The following is a 26,700-nucleotide window of genomic DNA, read 5'->3' as shown; positions in this document are numbered from 1 at the left end:
CAGCTCTTTCAGGTACTCCAATCAGTCGTATATTCAGTCTCTTTACATAATCCCATATTTCTTGGAGGTTTTGTTCATTCCTTTTTATTACTTTTTCTCTATTCTTGTCTGCCTGTCTTATTTCAGAAAGACAGTCTTCAAGCTCTGAGATTCTTTCCTCTGCTTGATCCATTCTGCTATTAATACTTACAATTGCATTATGAAATTCTTGTGTTTTTTTTAGCTCTATCAGGTTGGTTATGCTCTTCTCTATCTTGGCTATTTTCTTTTCTTTTCTTTTTTTTTTTTTTTTTTTGAGATGGAGTCTCACTCTGTCATCCAGGCTGGAGTGCAGTGGCATAATCTCAGCTCACTGCAAGCTCCGCCTCCCAGGTTCATGCCATTCTCCTGCCTCAGCCTCCCCAGCAGCTGGACTATAGGCACACACCACCATGCCCAGCTAATTTTTGTATTTTTAGTAGAGATGGGGTTTCACTGTGTTAGTCAGGATGGTCTCGATCTCCTGACCTTGTGATCCACCTGCCTTGGCCTCCCGAAGTGCTGGGATTACAGGCATGAGACACCACACCTGGCCCATCTTGGCTATTTACTTTGTCAGTTCCTATAATGTTTCATCATGATTTTTAGCTTCCTTGCATTGAGTTAGAACATGCTCCTTTAGCTCAGCGAAGTTCGTTTTTATCCACATTCTGAGGCCCACTTCTATTATTTCAGCCATGTCAGCTGCAGCCCCATTCCAAACCCTTGCTGGAGTGGTGATGTAGTCATTTGGGGGAGAGAGGGCACTCTAGCTTTTTGAGTTTTCCCTGTGTTCTTGCACTGATTCTTTCTCATCTTTGAGGGCTTATTTACCTTCAGTCTTTGATGTTGCTGATCTTTGGATGGGGTTTGGGGGGTTTTGTTCTCCCACTTTTTTTTTTTGAAATGGACCCTCACTCTTGTCACCCAGGCTGGAGTGCAGTGGTGCAATCTCAGCTCACTGCAACCTTTGCCTCCTGCATTCAAGCGATTCTCCTGCCTCAGCCTCTTGAGTAGCTGGAATTACAGGCCCATGCCATGACACTTGGCTAATTTTTGTGTATTTTTAGTAGAGATGGGGTTTCACCATGTTGGCTACTGGTCTCGAACTCCTGACTCCAGGTGATCCACCTGACTGGGTCCCCCAAAGTGCTGGGATTACAGGTGTACTGAGTTGGCCTTTTTTCCCCCCTTCTAACAGTCTGGCCACCTTTCTGTAGGGTTGCTGTGGTTAGCTGGGCATCTGCTCCAGTCCCTAGTCACCTCAGATTTTCCAGTACCTGGAGGTATCACCAGTGAAGACTGTGAAACAGCAAAGATAGCAGCCTGCCCCTTCCTCTGGGAACTCCATCCCTGCACAGTACAGACCTGTTGCCAGTCTTAACATACCTGTAGATGGTGGTTGGAAAACCCGGTTGGGAGGTCTCACTCAGCCAGGAAGAAAAGGATTGGGGACTTGCTTAAAGAAGCAGTCTAGCCCTGCTTTCATAGAGCAACTGAAGTGTGCTGAGGTACAATTTCCATCACCCCCCAGTCAGGTTGAGCTCTCCAAAGCCTGGAGGCTGAAACAGCTAAGTTGCTGAAACAGCAAAGATGGTGGCCTGCCCCTTCCTCTGGGAGCTCCATCCCAGTGGGTACAGACCTGTTGCTTACCTGAACACACCTATAGGAGGTGACTGGATACCCCATTTGGGAGATCTCACCCAGCCAGGAGGAAAAGGATTGAGGACCCGCTTAAAGAAGACATGTGGCCATGCTTTCCTAGAGCAGCTATGCCATCCTGGGGTACTGCGTCCACTTCTAGACAGTTTGGACTCTCTGCAGGCTAAAATGGCTAAGTTGTCCAAACAGTTGTCCAAACAGCCTACCCCTCCCCCTTGGCACTCCATCGCAGGTAGAAATCAAAACTCTGTCTGCTGGAGAATATGGGCAGAGCCAGTAGGAGGCCCCAGTTGGGAGGTCCCCCCCAGAGATAAGGAGCAGAACAGGGTCCCACTTAAAGAAGCAGTCTGGCTGTGTTTTGGTAGACCTAAGACTCTTAACAGTCAGGATGGCGTGATAAAAAGAGGAGGGCAGTGGGAAAAAACAAAACAAAACAAAACTCAGCCTTAGGCAACCAAATCTCTAATGTGTTTTGAGGTAGATAGACGCTGGTAGAATGTTAAGGTGAGAGGGGAGGATAAAAAAACTCTGTAGAAATAAACAGACAATCTCTTTCCTCTCCTCACCCTGGCCTGGCTCAGGTGGTGAATGACAAGATTGTGGCCAGCAACCTTGTGACAGGTCTACCCAAGCAGACCCCGGGGAGCAGCGGGGACGTCATCATCCGAACCAGCAAGCTGCTGATCCCAGTGACCTGCGAGTTTCCATGCCTGTACACCATTTCTGAAGGATACGTTCCCAACCTTAGAAACTCCCCACTGGAAATCATGAGCCGAAATCATGGGATCTTCCCATTCACTCTGGAGATCTTCAAGGACAATGAGTTTGAGGAACCTTACCGGGAAGCTCTGCCTACCCTCAAGCTTCGTGACTCCCTCTACTTTGGCATTGAGCCCCTGGTGCACGTGAGCGGCTTGGAAAGTTTGGTGGAGAGCTGCTTCGCCACCCCCACCTCCAAGATCGACGAGGTCCTGAAATACTACCTCATCCGGGATGGGTAATGCTGCTGCAGGAATGGTCTCATCACCCCTAGTTCACATCCAGCCTCTAAGTTCACAGCACACCCAGTTATTTACTAAAACTGCATGGCACGACTGTCAGCTCTTTATTAGTTCAGGAACCACTTACTGACATTTTGGAGGTAAAACTAGTGAAGGAGAGGAGAGTCAAAAATGGCTCCTAGGCTGGGCGCAGTGGCTCATGCCTGTAATCCCAGCACTTTGGGAGCCAAGGCGATTGGATCACCTGAGGTCAGGAATTCAACACCAGCCTGGCCAACATGGTGAAACCCCATCTCTACTCAAAATACAAAAATTAGCACTCAAGAGGCTGAGGCAGGAAAACCACTTGAACCCGGGAGGTGGAGGTTGCAGTGAGCCAAGATCACACCATTGCACTCCAGCCTGGGTGACAAGAGCGAAACTCCTAAAATCTTAAAAAAAAAAAAAAAAAAAAAAAAAGGCTCCAAGGGATCTAACCCAGGTGACTGACCAGATGCCATTAACCAAGATGAAAAGATGTATATAGAAAGCAGATTTGAGGTAAAAATACTGAATTTGTTCATTCAAAATGATATATTGAATAATTTAATTTTTTAGATACCTGCAGGATGCCTAGGAAGAGAAATTCAGTGAGTGTTCAGTGGAAATGCATGATCAGTTAGACTCAGGAACATGGTCAGGACTAGAACTGAAGGACAGACAATCACCCAATTTAGAGATGAAACTGTAGGACTGAGTAACCTACTCGGAGATGACAGAGCACATGTGAAGGTGGGGGCTGAGATCCCATTCATGTGGCTGAGGGTACAGCGGACAAGGAGGCAGCAAACGTAAATTCCTCTTTTAGGAAGTTTGGTAGTCAAGGACAGAGAAGAAATAGTTGGTAGATTTTAGAAGAAAGATATAGATATAGCAGTTTGGTTTTGGGGTGGAGGGCAGTGCAGGGTCTTGCTCTGTCACCCAGGCTGGAGTGCAGTGGTACAAACACTGCAGCCTCGATCCTCAGGCTCAAGTGATCTTTCCGTCTCAGCCTCCCAAGTAGCCAGGACCACATGCACGTGGCCATGCCCAGCTAATTCTTTTTTTTCTGGAGACAAGGTCTCACTTTGTTGCCCGGGCTGGTCCTGAACGCCTGGGCCCAAGTGATCCTCCTCCCTTGGCCTCCCAAAGTGCTGGGATTACAGTGTGAGACACCATGCTCGGCCCCTGCACTCGTTTTATACAAGAGAGTTCCATGGTATTTCCTAAGGATCCTTGGTGTGATCTGTAGGTGTCCTGAGGTACCAATGGAGACCTAGCCCTTTTCACAGCCATTGCCTACATTCCTAGGAAAATTACACTCAAACCCAAACTCATAGCAGTATCTCATGAGCTTCTTCCTTGTTCTCCATGTCAGGTGGTACACAGTCTCAGGTGGGGTCAGGAACTGCAGCTTAACCAAAGGGAGAATGGTCCAGTATGAGGCGCTCAGTGCCCTTGGGGGTTTGCCTTCTGCCGGCTGGCCTGCAGGCTCTTGGACATTACTACGCTGCTTTTACTCCTCTTGTTTCTCACCACAGCCAACCTTCACCAGATGCTATCAATCTCTTGCACAGTGATATTTCATCCCTTAATGCACACAGGATCAACTGAGATGCTTTTTATCAAATAGCAATGCCCCAACCCTGTCCTCTCTATTCCATTCCTATTGTCTTAATTCCCACCTGCATTGTCTTTCACCTGGACAGCAAAGCAGCCTCTTGACACAGCCTCTGAAACCTCACTTTCACATCTCAGCTCCACAGAGCCCCCGGGTGATCCATTCAAACAGAAAATTTGATCTTGTCACCTCCCTGCTGAAAACCTTTTAATGGTTCTTTATTAGCTTTGGTCAGTAAGTCTGCTTCTCAGAAGGTGTGCTTCCAGCCTCAGATTCTTGTAGCCTCCTTAAGCTCATTTTCATAATGTGGAAAGTCTGTCATCCTGAGCTACTCTGGATGGCCAGTAGCAGAGGGCATCTGCAGATACGTGAATTTCTTGCCATGCTAAGGTGCTTTCTAAAAAGCTTTAACCTGAAAAGAAGAAGCAACATTTTGTATTTATTTTTTCAGGAACTAGATTTACTTTTTTTGCAGTGATAGATTTTTGTTCCTTTTTACTTTTTTTTAAAAAAATAACTTCAGTGGAGTACTATTCACATACAATAAATAGACATATTTAAAGCATGTAGTTTGACAAGTTCTAATGTGTATACCCATGAAGCCATCAAAATAATCAAGATAATGAACATTTTTCTCACCCTAAGTTTGCTCCTGCCCCTTATATTTAGTTTTTGAAAAAATAAGAATATAATCATAACTCACTGAGAAAAACATGTAACCTACAAACTTAGTAGAGCTTGTGAAACTTATTTATATATGTGTTATTCAGACTCTTGGTGAGGACCATTTGCTTTTATTTTATTTTATTTTATTTTATTTTATTTTATTTCTTTTTTGAGACAGAGTCTCACTCTGTCGCTCAGGTTGCAGTGCAGTGGCACAATCTTGGCTCCCCTGCAACCTCCGTCTCCCAGGTTCAAGAGATTCTCATGCCTCAGCTTCCCAAGTAGCTGGGACCACAGGCATGTACTGCCACACCCAGCCAATTTTTGTACTTTAGTAGAGACGTGGTTTTGCTGTGTTGGCCAGGCTGATCTCGAACTCCTGACCTCAGTTGATCCACCTGCCTCAGCCTCCCGAAGTGCTGGGATTACAAACGTGAGCCACCACGCCCAGTCATATTTACTTTTATTTCAGACAATTCTAAGAAGCTGCACTATTTATTTTGCCAGTCCTTATCACATACAGAAGAGAAAAAAATATATATGCTCTAGAAGAAGAAAAGCATAGGCAAAAATGTGAAAACCACAGCAGTGTGGTCCTATTTTGTAAGCAGGTAAATCATCCTGTCTGTGGTGCTGTACAAGAATGATGTGTGCGAGATCCTCCAGCTCTTGGCGTGGCTCATGGGCCCTTACCGTCTGACCTCAGCCCCTCCAGTTTCTGCTCCTGCCCAAGGGAATTATTGACAATTCCCAAACTGTCACTCCTGAACACCCTTCTGACTTTGCACATGCTGTTTCCTCTGCCCGATGTCTTCTTCCCCACCTTTTCTTCCTGTCTGATCCTTACTGGTTCTTCAAGATTCATGGAGAGTTTACTTCCTCCATGAAGACTTTCCTGGCACCTTTCTCCATTTGAACTAAAAATCCTTCTTCCTTTTTCTTCTTCCTTAATTCCTAGCATATAGTAAGGGTCATTAAATATTTGCCAAGTAAATAATTGAAAGAGTCTTTATAATAATCATAATTTGGGGCTAGTCCACAGACCTAAAATAAACATAACTCACTTTATTTATATTTATAAATTGTTTGATTATTCGTTTCTTTGATTTTTCATTGTCCTCGGCTTAAATTTAAATCAAGTTGCTTCTCTGCTGATATTGAACACATCTGATTCATCTCCCTCTAATTTTTGTTGGCATATGCTCTGAGAATACAAAATGATTTAACATAAGCCTAAGCAAAATATAGCTAGAAAGTTAATTACCAGAAAAAGAAACATACTAAATTTCAAAATCAAGCATTGAATAAGTTTTTGATAAGGAATTAGTTTTGATTCCATTATACCGTTGTTACTTTCAGTGCCTGAATTTGGTGCTCGGAACTAGCATTGGTTAGTCACAGCAAACCCCAAATCAAGAGCCAACATTTGTCCTGGTTTCCATTCTGCAATGTGTTACCTTGTAATAACCCCTTCTGCTTCATTTTTTCTTTTAAAGAAAAAAGCAGTTATTTTGAGATAAAGATAAATTGAAAATGCTCAGGCACTTAGATTAAAAGTACTATTTTAATATCAAGGCTTACTATTATCTTAAGATACTGGACTACAAACTCCTTGACATCAGAGACCATATGATTCATCTTTACGTCCTCTGCGGCAGCCAGCAGGGTGTTCTGCACAGATTAGGTATGCTGTGGATATCTACTATAGAATATCATCAGAAGAGGGTATAAATGAATTTTACCTCAAGAAAATAAAAATGAATAAATAAATACAAGAAATAACTGAAACCACATTATGTTTAGGTCCTTTTCAGTTCAGTGGAATGAGGTGCTGGTAATAACGCTAGTCAAGATGCCTTATTTTAAAATAATTTTGTTGGATTTTTAAGTGCACCAAAACAGCAGTTAGCAAGGAACTAGAAAGCAGTCTGGCTGAGCACGATTGTGGCTCACACCTGTAACCTCAGCACTTTGGGAGGCTGAGGTGGAAGGATTGCTTGAGTGGTCTTGAGTTCAAGACCAGCCTGGGCAACATAGTGAGATCCCATCTCTACAAAAAATGAAAAAATTAGCCGGGCATGGTGGCACACCCCTATAATCCCACTGAGGGGCTGAGGCAGGAGAATTGCTTGAGCTTAGGAGGTGGAAGCTGCAGTGAACTGTGACTGTGCCACTGCACTCCACCCTGGGCAACAGTGAGACCCTGTCTCAAAACACAATGAAAAAAGAAGAAAACAAACAAAAAAAAAGTGGTCTGTGCATGTGGAGCAAGAACCTAGTTTAATCGGCTTTAATATCTGACCCCCACTTTTTTCCTGGCCCAGAAGACAGGAACTATTAGGTACCCACTAAAAGGCAACTATGTCCAGAAAAAAAAAAATCCTCTAGAATCTAGAATGGGAAAAATAATATGAGGGTGATTCTTGGCCTATAAGAAGTTTCATGAATATCCAAAACTTTGGCCTCAGCTGGTGCGAACATGGTTCACTGCAGTCTGTACCTCTGGGGTTCCAGTGATTCTAGTGCTTCAGCTTCCTGAGTAGCTGGGATTACAGGGGGATACCACCATACTTGGCTTTTTTTTTTTAGAGACAAGGTCTTGCTATGTTGCCTAGGCTAATCTCGAACTCCGGGGCTCAAGTGATCCTGCCACTTCAGCCTCCCGAGTAGCTGGGACTACAGGCAGGCACCACGACACCTGGCTAACTTTTTGTATTATTTTAATAGAGATGGGGTTTCACCATGTTGGCCAAGCTGGTCTCGAACTCCTGAGTTCAAGCAACCCTCCTGCCTCAGCCTCCCAGAATGCTGGGGTTACAGGCGTGAGCCACCTCGCCCAGCCAGGAGTGCTTCTTTTCCCCCAGCTAACCCTGAGGTGAACCTAGGAGTTTCACTTTAAGCAGTAGACCTGAGATTAAAACCCCAAAACTCTATCAAACTGCAATTTAACATTAAATTTGGGAAAAGAGAAAACAATTTGGAGGTGCATGACTTTTATCCAATTAAACCAGTTATTATCTAAGAAACTTGGATATTTATGTCACTTTGATGCATGCACTGCAGTTCCCTAACTTTTGTATCCCCTTCAGTGGTCAGTTGCTATTCGGTGTCCAATACATCGTTAATAAATTTTGTTAAAGAAAAGCCTTCTCAAATCAATACTAAGGTACATAGAGACAGAATTCCTGCAGTATATTGCAAATGGAAAGACAGCCTTACTAGCAAAAGGTATCTGAAATAAATGGTGTTGCCAACATTTAAACGCATTAACTTAACAGGAAGCCCTGGTGTCCAGTTTGTGAGTACAGCGAATGACAAATGGGACAGACGCTATTAGTGAAAAAGGCTAGGTCTGAAGAGGCCTTCACAGCAAAAAGTTTAATTTTTCTTTCATTCCCAAAAAGCTTGAGTACAGTCCAGCTTCCTCCACCCCTTTGGCTCTCCTTGGGCCAAAATGTTGGGCTAGATTGTTTTTCCACCTCTGTTGAAGCAATCAAGTCTTATGTGCTATCTGCCCTACTTTCAGCTGTGTTTCAGATGACTCGGTAAAGCAGTACACATCCCGGGATCACCTAGCAAAGCACTTCCAGGTCCCTGTCTTCAAGTTTGTGGGCAAAGACCACAAGGTGAGTTGAACATCTTTAATTTATAACCCCTGAACCTGAGCCTTTTTTTTTTTTTTTTTTTTTTTTTTTTTTTTTTTTTTTTGGTGTCCCAATATATTGACATTCCAAGAGCCCACTGTGAGGATCTGCATGGGCTCAAGAAAAAATACAGAGAAACTGGCCATTGAGAAGCTTAACCCTTTCATGCATGTCACACCCCACTCCCTGCCAAAATCACTGTGCTGTTCAAAGAAAATACTATAGGATCATAATTTAATTTAAAATCTTTGCGGGCAGTTATGGTTGAAAAGTCGGTGTGGTGATTGGTCAAATGGCAAGGGATATGGACAGGGAATTCACAGAAAAGACAAATAGTGAAATGTTCACTGAAAATAGTACTTAAGTGCTGATGAAAACAATTATAAGACACCATTTTATACATATTAAATTTATGAAAATTATAAAATACAACACAAAGTTACAGGGAGAAGTATACAGCAACAGTATAAATTGGTACATTTTCTGGAACATTGTCTGATAATATGTAATAATAATCATAAAATCATCATATTCTTTTATCTAAAAATTCCAATTCTGACAGTTTCTTAAAAACAAAACAAGAGGCAAGTGGATTGCTTGAGGCCAGGAGTTTGAGACCAGCTTGGGCAACATAGCAAGACCTCTTCTCTACAAAAAATTTTAAAATTAGTTGGGCATAGTGGCACACACCTGTAGTCCTAGCTTACTCAGGCGGCTAAGGCAGGTCACTTGAGCCCAGGAGTTCAAGGTTACAGTGAGCTATGATCAGGCCATTGCATTCCGGCCTGGGTGAGAGAATGAGACCCTGTCCCTAAAAACAAACAAAAAAAATTTTTTTTTTTTTTTTTTTGGAGACGGAGTCTTGCTCTGTCACCCAGTCTGGAGTGCAGTGGCGTGATCTTGGCTCACTGCAAACTCTGCCTCCCGGGTTCATGCCATTCTCCTGCCTCAGCCTCCCGAGTAGCTGGGACTTCAGGCAGTCCCCACCACACCCGGCTTATTTTTTGTATTTTTAGTGGAGACAGGATTTCACCGTGTTAACCAGGATAGTCTTGATCTCCTGACCTCGTGATCCGCCCGCCTCGGCCTCCCGAAGTGCTGGGATTACAGGTGTGAGCCAATGTGCCCGGCCCCAAAAAGATTTTTAAGCCAAAACGGACAAGGTGTGTTGGAAGTGTCTGTAGAGCATTGTTATAAGGGGGTAGAAGAAAAAGCCCCAAACAGGGCTAAGGGCCACAGTATATCAATTTAATGCAATATTAAGAGTTATTAAAATGATAAATATGGGAAAAGCAGACATAAAAACTGTTGTCATAGCAATTTACAGGCATATTAAATATATTACATTAAAAAAACATGTATACTCATGGATAGAGGTTATAAAGGGCTATATAGAAAAGGTTGTAGTGAGATAAGCTGAAAGTTTTTTTATCATTGTTGTTAGAGTGTAGTTGTCAAAACATTTAAACAAAAGGAAGTTGAAGAGGCCGACATTCTTTTCCACACTGCTTGTAAGTATATGCGGGTCCATTCCAGCTATACCGTGGTTACAGAACAACTGCTGACAATGATGGCTGATCCTGATCGCCCTCAATCAGGCAGGAAGCCCAGGCAGTTACCTACAGAAAGGTGCTTGCAGAGAACACTGGTTATTTGACAGCACAAGTGCATGGGAGCCAATGCTATCCCCAGACCTTGGTGTGAAGAAGGAAGATGTTCTAGTAGATGTTGCTTCACAAAGGCCTCTTCTGTTCCAGCTCCATGCAGGAGTTATGAATATGGGTTTTTTAATCACCCACGTGACTTAAATGCAACTTTTACCACATTTTTTACTAAATGTGTACGTTTTGGCAAGTTCCTTAACCTCTCTGTCTGTTTCCTTATCTGTAAAACGGGGATGATAACCTCTGCTTGTGGGTGTCCTTGTTAAGATTACATGAGTTAATGCTTGGGAACATTGAGTGTTGTGTCTGGCTCTTTGAGGGTGCCCCCCAAGTGGCAGCAGTTATTGTTTTTATTAACAACCGTGATCATCTCTTCAGGAAGTGTTTCTGCACTGCCGGGTTCTTGTCTGTGGAGTGTTGGACGAGCATTCCCGCTGTGCCCAGGGTTGCCACCGGCGAATGCGTCGCGGGGCAGGAGGAGAGGACTCAGCCGGTCTACAGAGCCAGACGCTAACAGGCGGCCCCATCCGTATCGACTGGGAGGACTAGTTCGCAGCCACACCTCGAGTCCCTGTATTGGGTGGCTCTGCTCTTTGGAGCTTCTCCCACAGGCCCCCTAAGAACATCCGCCAACACCTAGGCTCAGACTTCACACTGTGAGTTCAGACTCCCAGCACCAACTCACTCTGATTTGGTCCATTCGGTGGGCACAGGCCACAGCACTGCTGAACAACGTGGCCTGGGTGGGGTTTCATCTTTCTAGGGCTGAAAACTAAACTGTCTACCCAGAAAGACACTCACCCCATTTCTCTCATTTCCTTCCTACACTTAAATACCTCGTGTACGATGCAATCAGATCATAAAATCAGAAGCCAGGTATAATATTTCAAGTTATAAACCCTAGAAAAATTAAACAGTTACTGAAATTATGACTTAAATACCCAGTGACTCCTTAAATATGTAAATAATAGTTATACCTTGTAATTTCAATTCAAATGCAGACTAATGATAGGGGATTTGGAAGTTTATCAATAAAACAGTATATAATTTTAAAAGTAGTATTTGGTTTTTCTGTCTCATACTTATTTTCTTTTTCTCTCTTTTTTTTTTTTTTGAGATAGAGTCTTGCTCTGTCACCCAGGCTGAAGTGCAGTGGCGCAATCTCAGCTCACTGTAACCTTTGCCTCCCGGGTTCAAGCAGTTCTCCCGCCTCAGTCTTTTGAATAGCTGGGACTACAGGCGTGCGCCACCACACCCAGCTAAATTTTGTGTTTTTAGTAGAGATGGGGTTTTTCCAGGTTGACCAGGCTGGCTCGAACTCTTGGTCTCAGGGGATCCACCCACTTCAGCCTCCCAAAGTGCTGGGATTACAGGCGTGAGCCACCGTGCCCGGCCATCTTTTGATACTTCTAATATATTGCCTTAAGTGAAATATTTTTACCTAATAAATATTAATAAATTCATCAACATGTATTTAAGTGCTTCAATGAGATGTAACAGAATTAAAGTTTGGTACCATATTCCCTGTTATTTGGTATTCTGTACCCTCAGGTTGATAAGATAGTAGAAAAAAGTATACAATTCTGCCATACTCTGTTTTGTAGGTACTTAATAAGTTTTATTGAAATAAACTTATAAACCACAAAAAATAAAAATATAAACCACAAAGATAAATTTTATCTGCAGTTAACTCCAATTTCTTTATATGCCAATTAATTTTATGGCCTTTACATAAGATCAGAAAAGTTTTTCTGCTTTTAGTTTTTAAAAGTTGCTGCCGTCTGGGCTCAGTGGCTCATGCCTGGAATCCCAGCACTTCAGAGGCCAACGTGGGAAATTTCTTTGAGCCCAGGAGCTCAAGACTAGCCTAGGCAACATAGTGAGACTTCGTCTCTACAAAAAAATTGTTTTAAATTCGCCTGGCATGGTGGTGTGCCACTGTGGTTCCAGCTACTTGGGGAGCTGAGGGAGGAGGATTGCTTGAGCTCAGGAGGTTGAGGCTGCAGTGAGCCATGGTAGTGCTCCAGCCTGGGTGACAGAGTGAGACCTTGTTTCAAAAAAAACCCCAAATCCCAAAAAACAAACAAACAAACAAAATGCTACATTTAATAGCTCTTAGTAGAAAAGTAAAATTAACAAAAGTAAGGGCAAGGAGAAAAGGATTTAGATAGAAGTCAACAACTTTTTCTGTAAAAAGCCAACTGGTAAATGTATTAGGCTTTCTGAGCCCTGCAGTCTTTGTCACAGCTACTCAACTTTGCTGTTGTAGTGCAAGGACAGCCACAGAGAATATGTAAACAAATGTGAGCATGGTTATTCCAAAAAAGGATTCAAAACCAGGCTTTGAGCCAGGTGTGGTGACTCACGCCTGTAAACCCAGCACTTTGGGAGGCCGAGGCGGTCGGATTATTTGAGATCAGGAGTTTGAGACCAGCCTGGCCAACATGGTGAAACCCCGTTTCTACTAAAAATACAAAAATTAGCCAGGCCTGGTGGCAGGCACTTGTAATCCCAGCTATTCAGGAGGCTGAGACAGGATAATCACTTGAACCCAGGAGGCGGAGGTTGCAGTGAGCCAAGATCTAGCCACTGCACTCCAGCCTGGATGGCAGAGTGAGACTCCCTCTCAAACAAATAAACAAACAACAACAACAAAAACAGGCTTTGGGCTAGGCTTGGTCCACAGGACTTAGTGGGCCAATTTCTGCTGTAGATTAGTGGCCCCCAGCCCTTCTGTGCAGCAGAATCACCTGGAAAACATTTATAAAATACCAGTGTGTATTCTTTATTGGTTTGTTTTAAAGGATTCTCAGGTGATTCTAATCCATGGTTAGGGTTGTGACCCGCAAGTTAGGGAATGGCCACTTGTCTCTCACTCCCGACAGGCTGCAGGGACTTTTCCTAGCCAGCTCCGTTAGTAACTCTTACCAAATACATCTCAGATCTTAGCATGACTCTAACATCATTTAGTAACTGGGAACACCAGCAGGGTTAGGTCATCGAAGGGAAAAATGAATCCTCAGAGATCTAATTCCATCTGACCTTCCCCTCCATTGGCCTTAATCAGGTAAGCCTCTGAACCTGCCCACCTGTTTTCTCTTTTTAGCATCAGTGGGAATAACTGTGATCATCGGTGGAACTTACCAGGTTGGGTTTTGGTCTCTTCTAAGTGAAATGGAAGCATATTGGTGATAATGGAATTCATTCATCTCTATCCAAATGTTCTAAAAAGTACACTTTATTAAATGTGAGATGCTTACTGGCAACTGAAACATGGGCCAGCAGAAAGTCATTGCCTCCCAAATGCCTGGACTCCCCAGAATTTCACTCATGAATATAATTGTCAGGTCCAGGAATTGCAGGGTTTTCTTGCATTTTAGTCTTTAAGCTAAGAACTGAATTTCCAGGCAACGTGTCTTGGTTGGGGAGAGCAGTCTTAAATGAAGAGTAGCCTTCAAACCACTCCATGTTTTTTTCAATTTTCCTCAAAGGATAGGACTCACTTTCCAGGTGTAGAAAAATGTTTCCTTTCTCCTGCTTTGTGGTGTCCAAACTGTTGGAAGAACGAATGAGTCACGCTGACTTGAAGATTGACATCTCGAAGGCTGACAGCTGTGGTGTCACTCAAAACCAGGAAGGAATCACTTCTTCCTCATAACTCTTCCTTCTCCTCCTCTGCACAGATGCAAGCTGCCCGCTGACTATTCATAAAGGGGCGGCAGCCCAAAGTCCACACGGTGTTGAACACAGTGTCAACCAGGGAATCACAGGCTACTTGAAAAAGATGAAGAGGGACAGAAAGGTTAACATTGAGTAATTTTGAAGAGGAACTGTATTTCCAGAGATGACATGATACCCAGAGGAAAGTAGAGACAGTAATCCAAATACAGAATTCAAAGGAAGAGCATACATTTCGGAGAACATTCTCAGAAAAGCTCCCACCCAATCCAATAAAGCAGAAGACACCTGGAGGTGCCCTCGCACGTGGGCCCTTGGTCAAAACAAAGGTGAGCAACCAGAACCTCCCACACCACCGTGCTCACTCCATGGGGAATGTTTTTGCAGAAGACTTCCCTCTTTTATATTTTCCATAGCTTTCCCATCTATGGACATACCACCCGGAACACACCCAATCTCGCCTATAGTTTTCACTGTTCAGGTATTGGATGAACAACCATTCATTGATGCAAAAATATTTGCATGTGTTGGATATGTTCGTTAGCCACTGTCTTAGGAGCCAAGGATATAGAGACAAAAGGCATCATCCTCAACTTAAGGACTCCACGGTTTGGATAAAGAGGTGGACAGGAAAACAGATAGCTACACTACTTCATGATGAAAATAACCCCAAGGTGGTATGGGAGCCCACAGAAAGGGTCTCTATCCCTTCGCAGCAAGGGTTATTAGGGGAGGTATCTTAGAGGAAGTAAGATATCTAAGTTTAAACTTCAAGAATGGTCAGGAAAATGAAGTACTGATGCATACTAAAACATGGATGAATCTTGAAAACATTATGTTAAGCAAAAGAAGCCGGACACAAAAGGCCACATATTGTATGATTCCGTTTATATGAAATTTTCAGAATAGGCAATCCATACGGAGAGTAAAACAGTGGTTGTCTAGGGCTGGGGTGGGGTAGGGAAGGTAATGAGTAGTGACTGTTAATGGCTACAGGGTTTCTTTTGGGACTAATGAAAATGTTCTAGAATTAGATTGTGGTGATGATTGTACAATTCTGTGAATATACAAAAACCACTGAAGTGAAGGGTATATTTTACGGTATGTGAATGATATATCAATTTTTTTAAGTTGGTTCATTGAAAAGATAAAAAATATTGACAAACTTTTAGCTAGACTAACCAAGAAAAAAAGAGAGGATTCAAATTACCGAATTCAGGAATAAGAGAGAAATGTCACCAACAATCTTACAGAAATAAAAAGGATTAGGGCCAGGCACAGTGGCTCATGCCTGTAATCTCAGCACTTTGGGAGGCCGAAGCGGGCAGATCAGAGGCCAGGAGACCTCCTGGCTAACGAGACCCTCTAGGCTAACACAGTGAAACCCTGTCTCTATGAAAAATACAAAAAATTAGCAGGGTGTGGTGGTGGGTGCCTGTAGTTCCAGCTACGCGGGAGGCTGAGGCAGAAGAATGGCGTGAACCCGAAGGCGGAACTTGCAGTGAGCCGAGATCGCGCCACTGCACTCCAGCCTGGGTGACGCAGTGAGACTCCGTCTCAAAAAAATAAAAATAAAAAGGATTATAAGGGAATACTATGAATAACTACATGCCAAAAAATGTGGATAACTTGGATGGAATGGACACGTTCATAGAAAGACATGAACTGCTGAAACTGACTCAAGAAGAATAGAAAATATGAATAGCTTGTTAGTGTATACAAATACAATTACTAACCCAAGCTGGTGATTTAGTAATTAAAAACTTCCCCAAAGAAATCCAGTTCTACTTGGCTTTACTGGAGAATTTACCAAACATTTAAAGAATTAATATCAATCCTTTCTAAACTTTTTTAAAAATTAGGAGAGAAGGGATCATTGCCCAACTCATTTTACGAGGTCAATATTACTCTGATACCAAAACCAAAGACATCACAAAAATAACAAACTATAGACTAGTATCTTTTGTGGCTATAGATGCAAAATCCTCAACAAAATACTAGTAAACTGAATCCAGCAACATATAAAAAGGTTTACATCATGACTAAGTGGGATTTAGCCTAAGAATGCTAAACTATACTAAAATCATTTAATATGATACACTATATCAATAGAATATAGAACAAATACCACATGATCATTTCAATAGATGCAGAAAAAACATTTGAAAACATCCAACACTTTTTCATGATAAAAACATTCAGCCAGATGCAGTGGCTCATGCCTGTAATCCTAGCACTTTGGGAGGCTAAGGCGGGTGGAGCACCTGAGGTCAGGAGTTCCAGAACAGCCTGGCCAACATGGTGAAACACTGTCTCTACTAAAAATACAAAAATTAGCCAGGCATGGTGGCGGGTGCCTGTAATCCCAGCTACTCAGGAGGCCAAGGCAGGAGAATCGCTTGAACCCAGGGTGCGGAGGTTGCAGTGAGCCAAGATCACACCACTTCACTCCAGCCTGGGCATAAGAGTGAAACTCTGTCTCAGGAAAAAAAAAGAAGAAGAAGAAGAAAAATTTAAAAACAACAACAACAAAAAAAAAAACACTCAACAAACTGGGAAAAGAGGAGAACTCCCACAACCTGATAAAGCCCATCTAGAGACAGCCATAGCTAACAATCATGCTCAATAGTGAAAGACGAAATGCTTTTACTCTAAGATCAGAAACAAGACAAGAATGTCCACTCACTTCTATTCAATGTTGTATTGGAAGCTCTAGCCAGGGCAATTAGGCAAGAGAAAAAAATTTTAAAAATCCAAATTGTAAAGGAAGATGAAAAGCAGATGGCATTATCTTATATATAGAAAACCCTATGGAATCCATGAAAAAAATCAATTAGAACTAAGGAGTTATTTCAGCTGTGTTGCAGGATATAAGATCAATGTACAAAAATCAAATGTATTTCTATACATTATTAGTAAATGATCTGAAAATAAAATTTAAATACAATTACATTTCAATAGCATTAAAAAGAGTAAAATACTTAGGAATAAATGTAACAGAAGTCCAAGATTTGTGCTGTGAAAACTATAAACACATTGTTGAAATAAAGAAGACCTAAATAAATGGAAAGGACATTGATATAAATATAATTTTGTTAAGATGGCAATATTCTCAAATTGATCTATAGATTCAATGATAACCCTCTCAAAATTCTAGCTGCCATTCCTTGGAGAAATTGACTAACAGTTCCTAAAATTCATATGGAAATGTGAGAGATCCAGAATGTCCAAAATAGTTTTGACAAAAAAGTACACAGTTTAAGAACATATCTTGATTTCAAAATTTACTGCATAACAACAGTAACAGACAGCATGGTCCTGACATAGATCAGTGGAATAGAACTGAGCATCTAGAAATAAATCTTAACCTTTATGGTCAATTGATTTTTGACAAGGGTGCAAAGATAATTTAATGTAGGAAAGAATAGTCTTTTCAACAAACGGTGCAAGAACAACTGAATATCCACATAGAAAAGAATGAAATTGGACCTTTTTCTTATACCATATACAAATATTAATTCAAAATGAATCACAGACCTAAATGTTAAGAGCTACGACAATGAAACTCTTAGAAGAGAACATGAGTAAATCTTTGTGACCTTGGGTTAGGCAAAGCGTTACTACATATGACACCAAAAGTACAAATGAAAAAAGAACAGATTAAAAAATAGATAAATTCGGCTTAGAATTTGAAACTTCTGTGCTACAAATAATACCATCAAGAAAGTAAGGGGAAAAAAACAAAAAAAGGTGGGGAGAAAATGTTTGCTAATCATATATCTGATAAAGGACTTGAATATATAAAGAACTCTTACAATTCAATAATAAAAAGACAACACAATTTAAAAAGAGACAAAGAATCCTAATAGACATCCAGGTATATATGCAATGGCCAATAAGCACATAAAGAGATGCCCAACATCAGTAACTGTTAGGGAAATGCAAATTAAAATCACCATGAGATACAACTTCACAGGGAATAGGGTCTATAATTAAAAAAACAGATAATGACAAATGTTGGTGAGGATGTGGAAGAGCCTGAGCCTTCACAATTTGCTAGTGGGAATGCAAAATGGTGTGGCCACTTTGGAAAACAGTTTGGCAGCTCTTCAAAATGTTAAACATAGAGTTGCCATTTAACCTAGCAATTCCTCTCCTAGATACATACCCAAAAGAAATGAAAACATATGTTTCCACAAAAATTTGTGCATAAATGTTCATAGCAGTATTTTTCATAATAGCCAGAGGGTAGAAACAACACAAATGTCCATCAATTGATGAATGGATAAAGAAAATATGTTGAGGGAAGTTCCAAGATGGCCAAATAGTAACAGCTCCAGTCTACAGCTCCCAGCGTGAGTGATGCAGAAGACGGGTGATTTCTGCATTTCCAACTGTATTTCCAACTGAGGTACCAGATTTATCTCACTGGGGCTTGTTGGACAGTGGGTGCAGCCCACGGAGTGTGAGCTGAAGCATCGCCTCGCCCAGGAAGCGCAAGGGGTCAGGGAATTCCCTTTCCTAGCCAAAGGAAGCCGTGAAAGACGGTACCTGGAAAATCAGGACACTCCCACCCTAATACTGAACTTTTTCAATGGTCTTAGCAAAAAGCATACCAGATTATATCCTGCGCCTAGCTCAGAGGGTCTCATGCCCACGGAGCCTTGCTCACCACTAGCACAGCAGTCTGAGATCAAACTGCAAGGGGGCGGCGAGGCTGGGGGAGGTACATCACCATTGCTGAGGCTTGAGTAGGTAAACAAAGCTGCTGGGAAGCTCGAACTGGGTGGAACCCACTACAGCACAAGGAGGCCTGCCTGCCTCTGTAGACTCCACCTCTGGGGGCAGGGCATAACTGAATAAAAGGCAGCAGAAACTTCTGCAGACTTAAACATCCCTGTCTGACAGCTTTGAAGAGAGTAGTGGTTCTCCCCGCATGGAGTTTGAGATCTGAGAACGGACAGACTGCCTCCACAAGTGGGTCCCTGACCCCCAAGCAGCCTAACTGGGAGACACCTCCCAGTAGGGGCCGACAAACACCTCATACAGCTGGGTGCCCCTCTGAGATGAAGCTTCCAGAGGAAGGATCAGGCAAGAACATTTGCCATTCTGCAGTATTTGCTGTTCTGCAGCCCCCGCTGGTGATATCCAGGCAAACAGGGTCTGGAGTGGACCTCCAGCAAACTCCAACAGACCTACAGCTGAGGGTCCTGACTGTTAGAAGGAAAACTAACAAACAAAGCACATCCACACCAAAACCCCATCTGTATGTTACCATCATCAAAGACCAAAGGTAGATAAAACTACAAAGATGGGGAGAAACCAGAGCAGAAAAGCTGAAAATTCTAAACATCAGAGAGCCTCTTCTCCTCCAAAGGAACGCAGTTCCTCACCAGCAACGGAACAAAGCTGGACGGAGAATGATTTTGACGAGTTGAGAGAAGAAGGCTTCAGACGATCGGTAATAACAAACTTCTCCAAGCTAAAGGAGGATGTTTGAACCCATTGCAAAGAAGCTAAAAACCTTGAAAAAAGAATAGACAAATGGCTAACTAGAATAAATAGCATAGAGAAGACCTTAAACCACCTGATGGAGTTGAAAACCATGGCATGAGAACTACATGACACATGCACGAGCTTCAGTAGCCAATTTGATCAAGTGGAAGAAAGGGTATCAGTGATTGAGGATCAAATTAATGAAATGAAGCGAGAAGTTTAGAGAAAAAAGAGTAAAAACAAATGAACAAAGCCTCCAAGAAATATGTGACTATGTGAAAAGACCAAATCTACGTTTGATTGGTATATCTGAAAGTGATGGGGAGAATGGAACCAAGTTGGAAAACACTCTTCAGGATATTATCCAGGAGAACTTCCCCAATATAGCAAGGCAGGCCAACATTCGAATTCAGGAAATACAGAGAATGCCATAAAGATACTCCTTGAGAAGAGCAACTCCAAGACACATAATTGTCAGATTCACCAAAGTTGAAATGTAGGAAAAAATATTAAGGGCAGCCAGAGAGAAAGGTCAGGTTACCCACAAAACAAAGGGAAGCCCATCAGACTAACAGCGGATCTCTTGGCAGAAACCCTACAAGCCAGAAGAGAGTGGGGGCCAATATTCAACATTTTAAAGAAAAGAATTTCAACCCAGAATTTCATATCCAGCCAAACTAAGCTTCATAAGTGAAGGAGAAATAAAATCCTTTACAGACAAGCAAATGCTGAGAGATTTTGTCACCACCTGGCCTGCCTTGCAAGAGCTCCTGAAGGAAGCACTACATGTGGAAAGGAACAACCAGTGCCAGCCACGGCAAAAACATGCCAAATTGTAAAGACCATTGATGCTAAGAAGAAACTGCATCAACTAATGAGCAAAATAACCAGCGAACATCATAATGACAGGATCAAATTCACACATAACAATATTAACCTTAAATGTAAATAGGCTAAATACTCCAATTAAAAGACACAGACTGGCAAATTGGATAAAAAGTCAAGACTCATCAGTTTGCTGTATTCAGGAGACCCATCTCACGTGCAGAGACACACATAGGCTCAAAATAAAGGGAAGGAGGAAGATCTACCAAGCAAATGGAAAAACAAAAAAAAAGGAGGGGTTGCAATCCTAGTCTCTGATAAAACAGACTTTAAACCAACAAAGATCAAAAGAGACAAAGAAGGCCATTACATAATGGTAAAGGGATCAATTCAACAAGAAGATCTAACTATCCTAAATATATATGCACCCAATACAGGAGCACCCACATTCATAAAGCAAGTCCTTAGAGAACTACAAAGAGACTTAGACTCCCACACAATAATAATGGGAGACTTTAACACCCCACTGTCAACATTAGACAGATCAACAAGACAGAAAGTTAACAAGGATATCCAGGACTTGAACTCAGCTCCACACCAAGCAGACCTAATAGACATCTACAGAACTCTCCACCCCAAATCAACAGAATATACATTCTTTTCAGCACATCGCACTTATTCCACAATTGACCACATAGTTGGAAGTAAAATAGTCCTCAGCAAATGTAAAAGAACAGAAATTATAACAAACTGTCTCTCAGACCACAGTGCAATCAAACTAGAACTCAGGATTAAGAAATTCACTCAAAACCACTCAACTACTTGGAAACTGAACAACCTGCTCCTGAATGACTACTGGGTACATAATGAAATGAAGGCAGAAATAAAGATGTTCTTTGAAACCAGTGAGAACAAAGACACAACATACCAGAATCTCCGCGACACATTTAAAGCAGTGTGTAGAGGGAAATTTAAAGCACTAAATGCCCACAAGAGAAAGCAGGAAAGATCTAAAATTGACACCCTAACATCACAATTAAAAGAACTAGAGAAGAAAGAGCAAACACATTGAAAAGTTAGCAGAAGGCAAGAAATAACTAAGATCAGAACAGAACTGAAGGAAATAGGGACACAAAAAAACCTTCAAAAAAATCAATGAATCCAGGAGCTGGTTTTTTGAAAAGATCAACAAAATTGATAGACCACTAGCAAGACTAATGAAGCAGAAAAGAGAGAAGAATCAAATAGACGCAATAAAAAATGATAAAGGGAACATCACCACCAATCCCACAGAAATAAACTACCATCAGAGAATACTATAAACACATCTACGCAAATAAACTAGAAAATGAAGAAGAAATGAATAAATTTCTTCACATACATCCTCCCAAGACTAAACCAGGAAGAAGTTGAATCCCTGAATAGACCAATATCAGGCTCTGAAATTGAGGCAATAATTAATAGCCTACCAACCGAAAAAAGTCCAGGACCAGATGTATTCACAGCTGAATTCTACCAGAGGTAAAAAGAGGAGCTGGTTCCATCCCTTCTGAAACTATCCCAATCAATAGAAAAAGAGGGAATCCTCCCTCACTCATTTTATGAGGCCAATATCATCCTGATACCAATGCCTGGCAGAGACACAACAAAAAAAGAGAATTTTAGACCAATATCCCTGATGAACATCGATGTGAAAATCCTCAATAAAATACTGGCAAACCAAATCCAGCAGCACATCAAAAAGCTTATCCAACACGAACAAGTTGGCTTCATCCCTGGGATGCAAGGCTGGTTCAACAAACGCAAATCAATAAATGTAATCCATCATATAAACAGAACCAAAGACAAAAACCACATGATTATCTCAATAGACGCAGAAAAGACCTTCAACAAAATTCATCAGCCCTTCATGCTAAAAACTCTCAATAAACTAGTATTGATGGAACATATCTCAAAATAATAAGAGCTATTTATGACAAACCCACAGCCAATATAATACTGAATGGGCAAAAACTGGAAGCTTTCCCTTTGAAAACTGGCACAAGGCAGGGATGCCCTCTCTCACCACTCCTATTCAACATAGTTTTGGAAGTTCTGGCCAGGGCAATCAGGCAAGAAAAGAAATAAAGGGTATTCAGTTAGGAAAAGAAGAAGTCAAATTGTCCCTATTTGCAGATGACATGATTGTATATTTAGAAAACCCCATGGTCTCAGCCCAAAATCTCCTTAAGCTAATATGCAACTTCTGCAAAGTCTACAGATACAAAATCAATATTCAAAAATCACACGCATTCTTATACGTGTGACAAACAGAGAGCCAAATGACAAACAGACAAACAGAGAGCCAAATCATGAGTGAACTCCCATTCACAATTGCTTCAAAGAGAATAAAATACCTAAGAATCCAACTTACCTGGGATGTGAAGGACCACTTCAAGGAGAACTACAAACCACTGCTCAATGAAATAAAAGAGGACACAAACAAATAGAAGAACATTCCATGCTCATGGATGGGAAAAATCAATATCATGAAAATGGCCATTCTGCCCAAGGTAATTTATAGATTCAAGGTCATCCCCATCAAGCTACCAATGACTTTCTTCACAGAATTGGAAAAAACTACTTTAAAGTTATATGGAACCAAAAAAGAGCCCACATTGCCAAAACAATCCTAAGCCAAAAGAACAAAGTTGGAGGCATCATGCTACCTGACTTCAAACTATACTACAAGGCTACAGTAACCAAAACAGCATGGTACTGGTACCAAAACAGAGATATAGACCAATGGAACAGAACAGAGGCCTCAGAACAGAGGCCTCAATGGAACACCACACATCTACACCCATCTGATCTTTGACAAAGCTGACAAAAACAAGAAATGGGAAAGGATTCCCTATTTAATAAATGGTGCTGGGAAAACTGGCTAGCCATATGTAGAAAGCTGAAACTGGATCCCTTCCTTACACCTTATACAAATATTAATTCAACATAGATTAAAGACTTAAATGTTAGACCTAAAACCATAAAAACCCTAGAAGACGACCTAGGCAATCCCATTCAGGACATAGGCATGGACAAGGACTTCATGACTAAAACACCAAAAGCAATGGCAACAAAAGCCAAAACTGACAAATGGGATCTAATTAAACTAAAGAGCTTCTGCACAGCAAAAGAAACTACCAGCAGAGTGAACAGGCAACCTACAGAATCGGAGAAAATTTTTACAATCTACCCATCTGACAAAGGGCTAATATCCAGAATCTACAAAGAACTCAAACAAATTTACAAGAAAAAAATCAAAAACTCCATCAAAAAGTGGGCGAAGGATATAAACATACGCTTCTCAAAAGAAGACATTCATACAGCCAACAGACACATGAAAAAATGCTCATCATCACTAGTCATCAGAGAAATGCGAAAAAATGCTCATCATCACTGGTCATCAGAGAAATGCAAATCAAAACCACAATGAGATACCATCTCACACCAGTTAGAATGACGATCATTAAAAAGTCAGGAAACAGCAGGTGCTGGAGAGGATGTGGAGAAATAGAAACACTTTTACATTGTTGTTGGGACTGTAAACCAGTTCAAGCATTGTGGAAGACAGCGTGGCAATTCCTCAAGGATCTACAACTAGAAATGCCATTTGGCCCAGCCATCCCATTACTGAGTATATACCCAAAAGATTGTAAGTCATGGTACTATAAAGACACATGCACACGTATGTTTATTGCTGCACTATTCACAATAGCAAAGACTTGGAACCAACCCAAATGTCCATCAATGATAGACTGGATTAAGAAAATGTGGCACATATACACCGTGGAATACTATGCATCCGTAAAAAGGATGAGTTCATGTCCTTTGTAGGGACATGGATGAAGCTGGAAACCATCATTCTGAGCAAACTATCACGAGGACAGAAAACCAAACACCGCATGGTCTCACTCATAGCTGAGAATTGAACAATGAGAACACTTGGACACAGTGTGGGGAACATCACACACCAGGGCCTGTCGTGGGGTGGAGGGATGGGGGAGGGATAGCATTAGGAGATATACTTAATGTAAATGATGAGTTAATGGGTGCAGCACACCAACATGGCACATGTATACATATGTAACAAACCTGCACGTTGTGCACACATACCCTAGAACTTAAAGTAGAATTAAAAAAAAAAAGAAAAAAAAAGAAAATACGTTACAGCCATACAATGGAATATTATTCAGCAATAAAAAGGAATGGAATACTGATACATTCTACAACATGGATAAACTTTGCCAAGTGAAGTAAGTCAGTCACAGAAAACCGTATATTGTATGATTCCATTTATATGAAATGTCCAGAATAGGCAGTTCTAGAGGTAGAAAGTAGATTTGTGATTTCCTCAAGTTGGGCAGGGGGAGTTTGGGGAGAGACCGAATGGCCCTGGGGTTCCTTTTCAGGGTGATGCATGTGTTCTAAAATTGACTGTGGGATTGACTGCATAATTCTGTGAACATATTTAAAAGCATTTAAATGGGTGAATCGTATTGTGTGTGAATTGTAACTTAATAAATCTGTTTCAACAACAACAAAAAATGAATGATTAGTGCATTTCACACAGGGGCAGAAAGGAATGGGCCATCTACCCAAGTAGTTTATTCACCAGGTTGGAAACACTCTGTGCAGAATCTACAAAGGGACATTTCTGAGCCTACTGAGGCCCATAAGGAAAAATAGAATATTCTGTGATAAAAATGAGAAATAAGCAATCTTTGAAAATGCTGTATGATGGCTGGATTCACCTCACAGAATGGATCCTGTGTTTTGATTCACCAGGTTGGAAACACGCTTTTTGTAGAATCTACAAAGGGACATTTCTCAGCCCATTGAGGGCTATAAGAAAAACATCTAATATCCCGCGATAAAAACTAGAAGCGAGCTATCTGAAAATGCTTTGTGATGTGTGGATTCATCTTACAGAAAGGAAACTGTGTTTTGATTCACCAGGTTCGAAATACTCTTTTTGTAGAATCAGACCATTGAGGCCTATAAGGAAAAATCGAATAACGTGCAAAAAAAAAAAAAATTAGAAACAAGCTATCTGTGAAAGTGCTTTGTGATGTGTGGATTCATCTCACAGAATGGAACCTGTGTTTTGATTCACTAGGTTGGAAACACTCTTTTTGTAGAATCTACGAAGGAACAGTTCTGAGCCCACAGAGGCAGGAGTCAGGAGAGAGACCAGGAATGCCCAAGATGATGGTGGAGAGGAAGGCTAGGGCTGAATCAGAAAGGGCCATGTACGGCATACTGAGGAGTCTGGATTTAATCCATAAGGAGGAATGTATTGAATGATTTACACAGGGGGTCAAGATGATCAGATTTGTGCAGCATATCTGGTCCCAATGGTGACCATCAATTAGATGGGACACAGAGACTGGGTTAATTTGCAGTAACCAGGCAAGTGGGATATGAAAGAGATATTTGGGAGAATGAATCAATAGGACATTGCTTGCAGAAAGTAACTTGACCTGACCATAGATTAGCAGCAGGTACTTTTTCATCCTCTGTAGAAACAAAATAGAATGATACTCCCTTTCATAGGGCACACTGAATTATTCACATTTCCAAGCCCTCACACCTTCACCTCCAGACTGCACTCTAGACATTGATCTATGAAAAGATCCAAAATTCTCTCTACGGCAGACACTGTCTGTGGTCTGGAGCCAGCTCTTTATCAGCCTGCATTTCAACTCTTGTCTTCTAAAAATAGAAAATGCTAATTCACACCTGGATACAATATCCTGGCTTCAGAAACTGAGAGAGTAAAAACTTTCTGAGTAAATTAGGAAAAAGAAATAGTCAGTGCTAGAAACTGGGTAGCAAAGCAGTTGTTTAAAATAACTATCCTTGCTGGGCACGGGGGCTCACGCCTATATTCCCATCACTTTGGGAGTCTGAGGCAGGCAGATCACTTGAGTTCAGGAGTTCGAGGCCAGCCTGGGCCACATAGCGAGACCCCCATCTCTACTAAAAATGCAAAAATCATCTGGGCATGGTGGCATATGCCTATAATCCCAGCTACATGGGAGGCTGAGGCACAGGAATCACTTGAACCTGGAAACAGAGGTTGTAGTGAGCCAAAATCACACCACTGCACTCCAGCCTGGGTGACAGAATGAGATTCTGTCTCAAAATTTTTTTTTAATTTTAAATAGGCCGGGCGCGGTGGCTCAAGCCTGTAATCCCAGCACTTTGGGAGGCCGAGACGGGCAGATCACGAGGTCAGGAAATCGAGACCATCCTGGCTAACGCGGTGAAACCCCGTCTCTACTAAAAAATACAAAAAACTAGCCGGGCGAGGTGGCGGGCGCCTGTAGTCCCAGCTACTCGGGAGGCTGAGGCAGGAGAATGGCGTG

At 41.7% G+C, this 26,700-nt stretch overlaps 2 protein-coding genes across 4 annotated transcripts in view; one reads left to right on the top strand and one right to left on the bottom strand.

Annotated features, from left to right (window-relative positions):
* Window positions 1-11,801, top strand: part of OIT3 (oncoprotein induced transcript 3) — a 40,217-nt gene extending 28,416 nt beyond the window's left edge. Inside the window, exons 7-9 of the mRNA XM_007963096.3 lie at window positions 2,262-2,677; window positions 8,513-8,612; window positions 10,673-11,801. Coding sequence (XP_007961287.3) covers window positions 2,262-2,677; window positions 8,513-8,612; window positions 10,673-10,843 — 687 coding nt within the window. The 3' untranslated portion in view covers window positions 10,844-11,801. The remainder of the gene's footprint in view (window positions 1-2,261; window positions 2,678-8,512; window positions 8,613-10,672) is intronic.
* A 1,115-nt stretch (window positions 11,802-12,916) lies between these two features.
* PLA2G12B (phospholipase A2 group XIIB) overlaps window positions 12,917-26,700 on the bottom strand; it is a 28,496-nt gene continuing 14,712 nt past the window's right edge. For 2 of the 3 annotated variants that reach the window (XM_007963091.3, XM_038009069.2), the window contains one exon: window positions 12,917-14,068. In XM_007963091.3, the coding sequence (XP_007961282.1) occupies window positions 13,947-14,068 (122 nt within the window). In that variant the 3' untranslated portion in view covers window positions 12,917-13,946. The remainder of the gene's footprint in view (window positions 14,069-26,700) is intronic. The other variant, XM_007963092.3, reaches the window with a different exon arrangement.

Source organism: Chlorocebus sabaeus, chromosome 9, assembly GCF_047675955.1.
Source record: "Chlorocebus sabaeus isolate Y175 chromosome 9, mChlSab1.0.hap1, whole genome shotgun sequence".
Classification (NCBI taxonomy): Eukaryota; Metazoa; Chordata; class Mammalia; order Primates; family Cercopithecidae; genus Chlorocebus; species Chlorocebus sabaeus.
The sequence above is the reverse complement of the archived record's forward strand: the minus strand, read 5'-3'. Positions and strand labels throughout refer to the sequence as shown.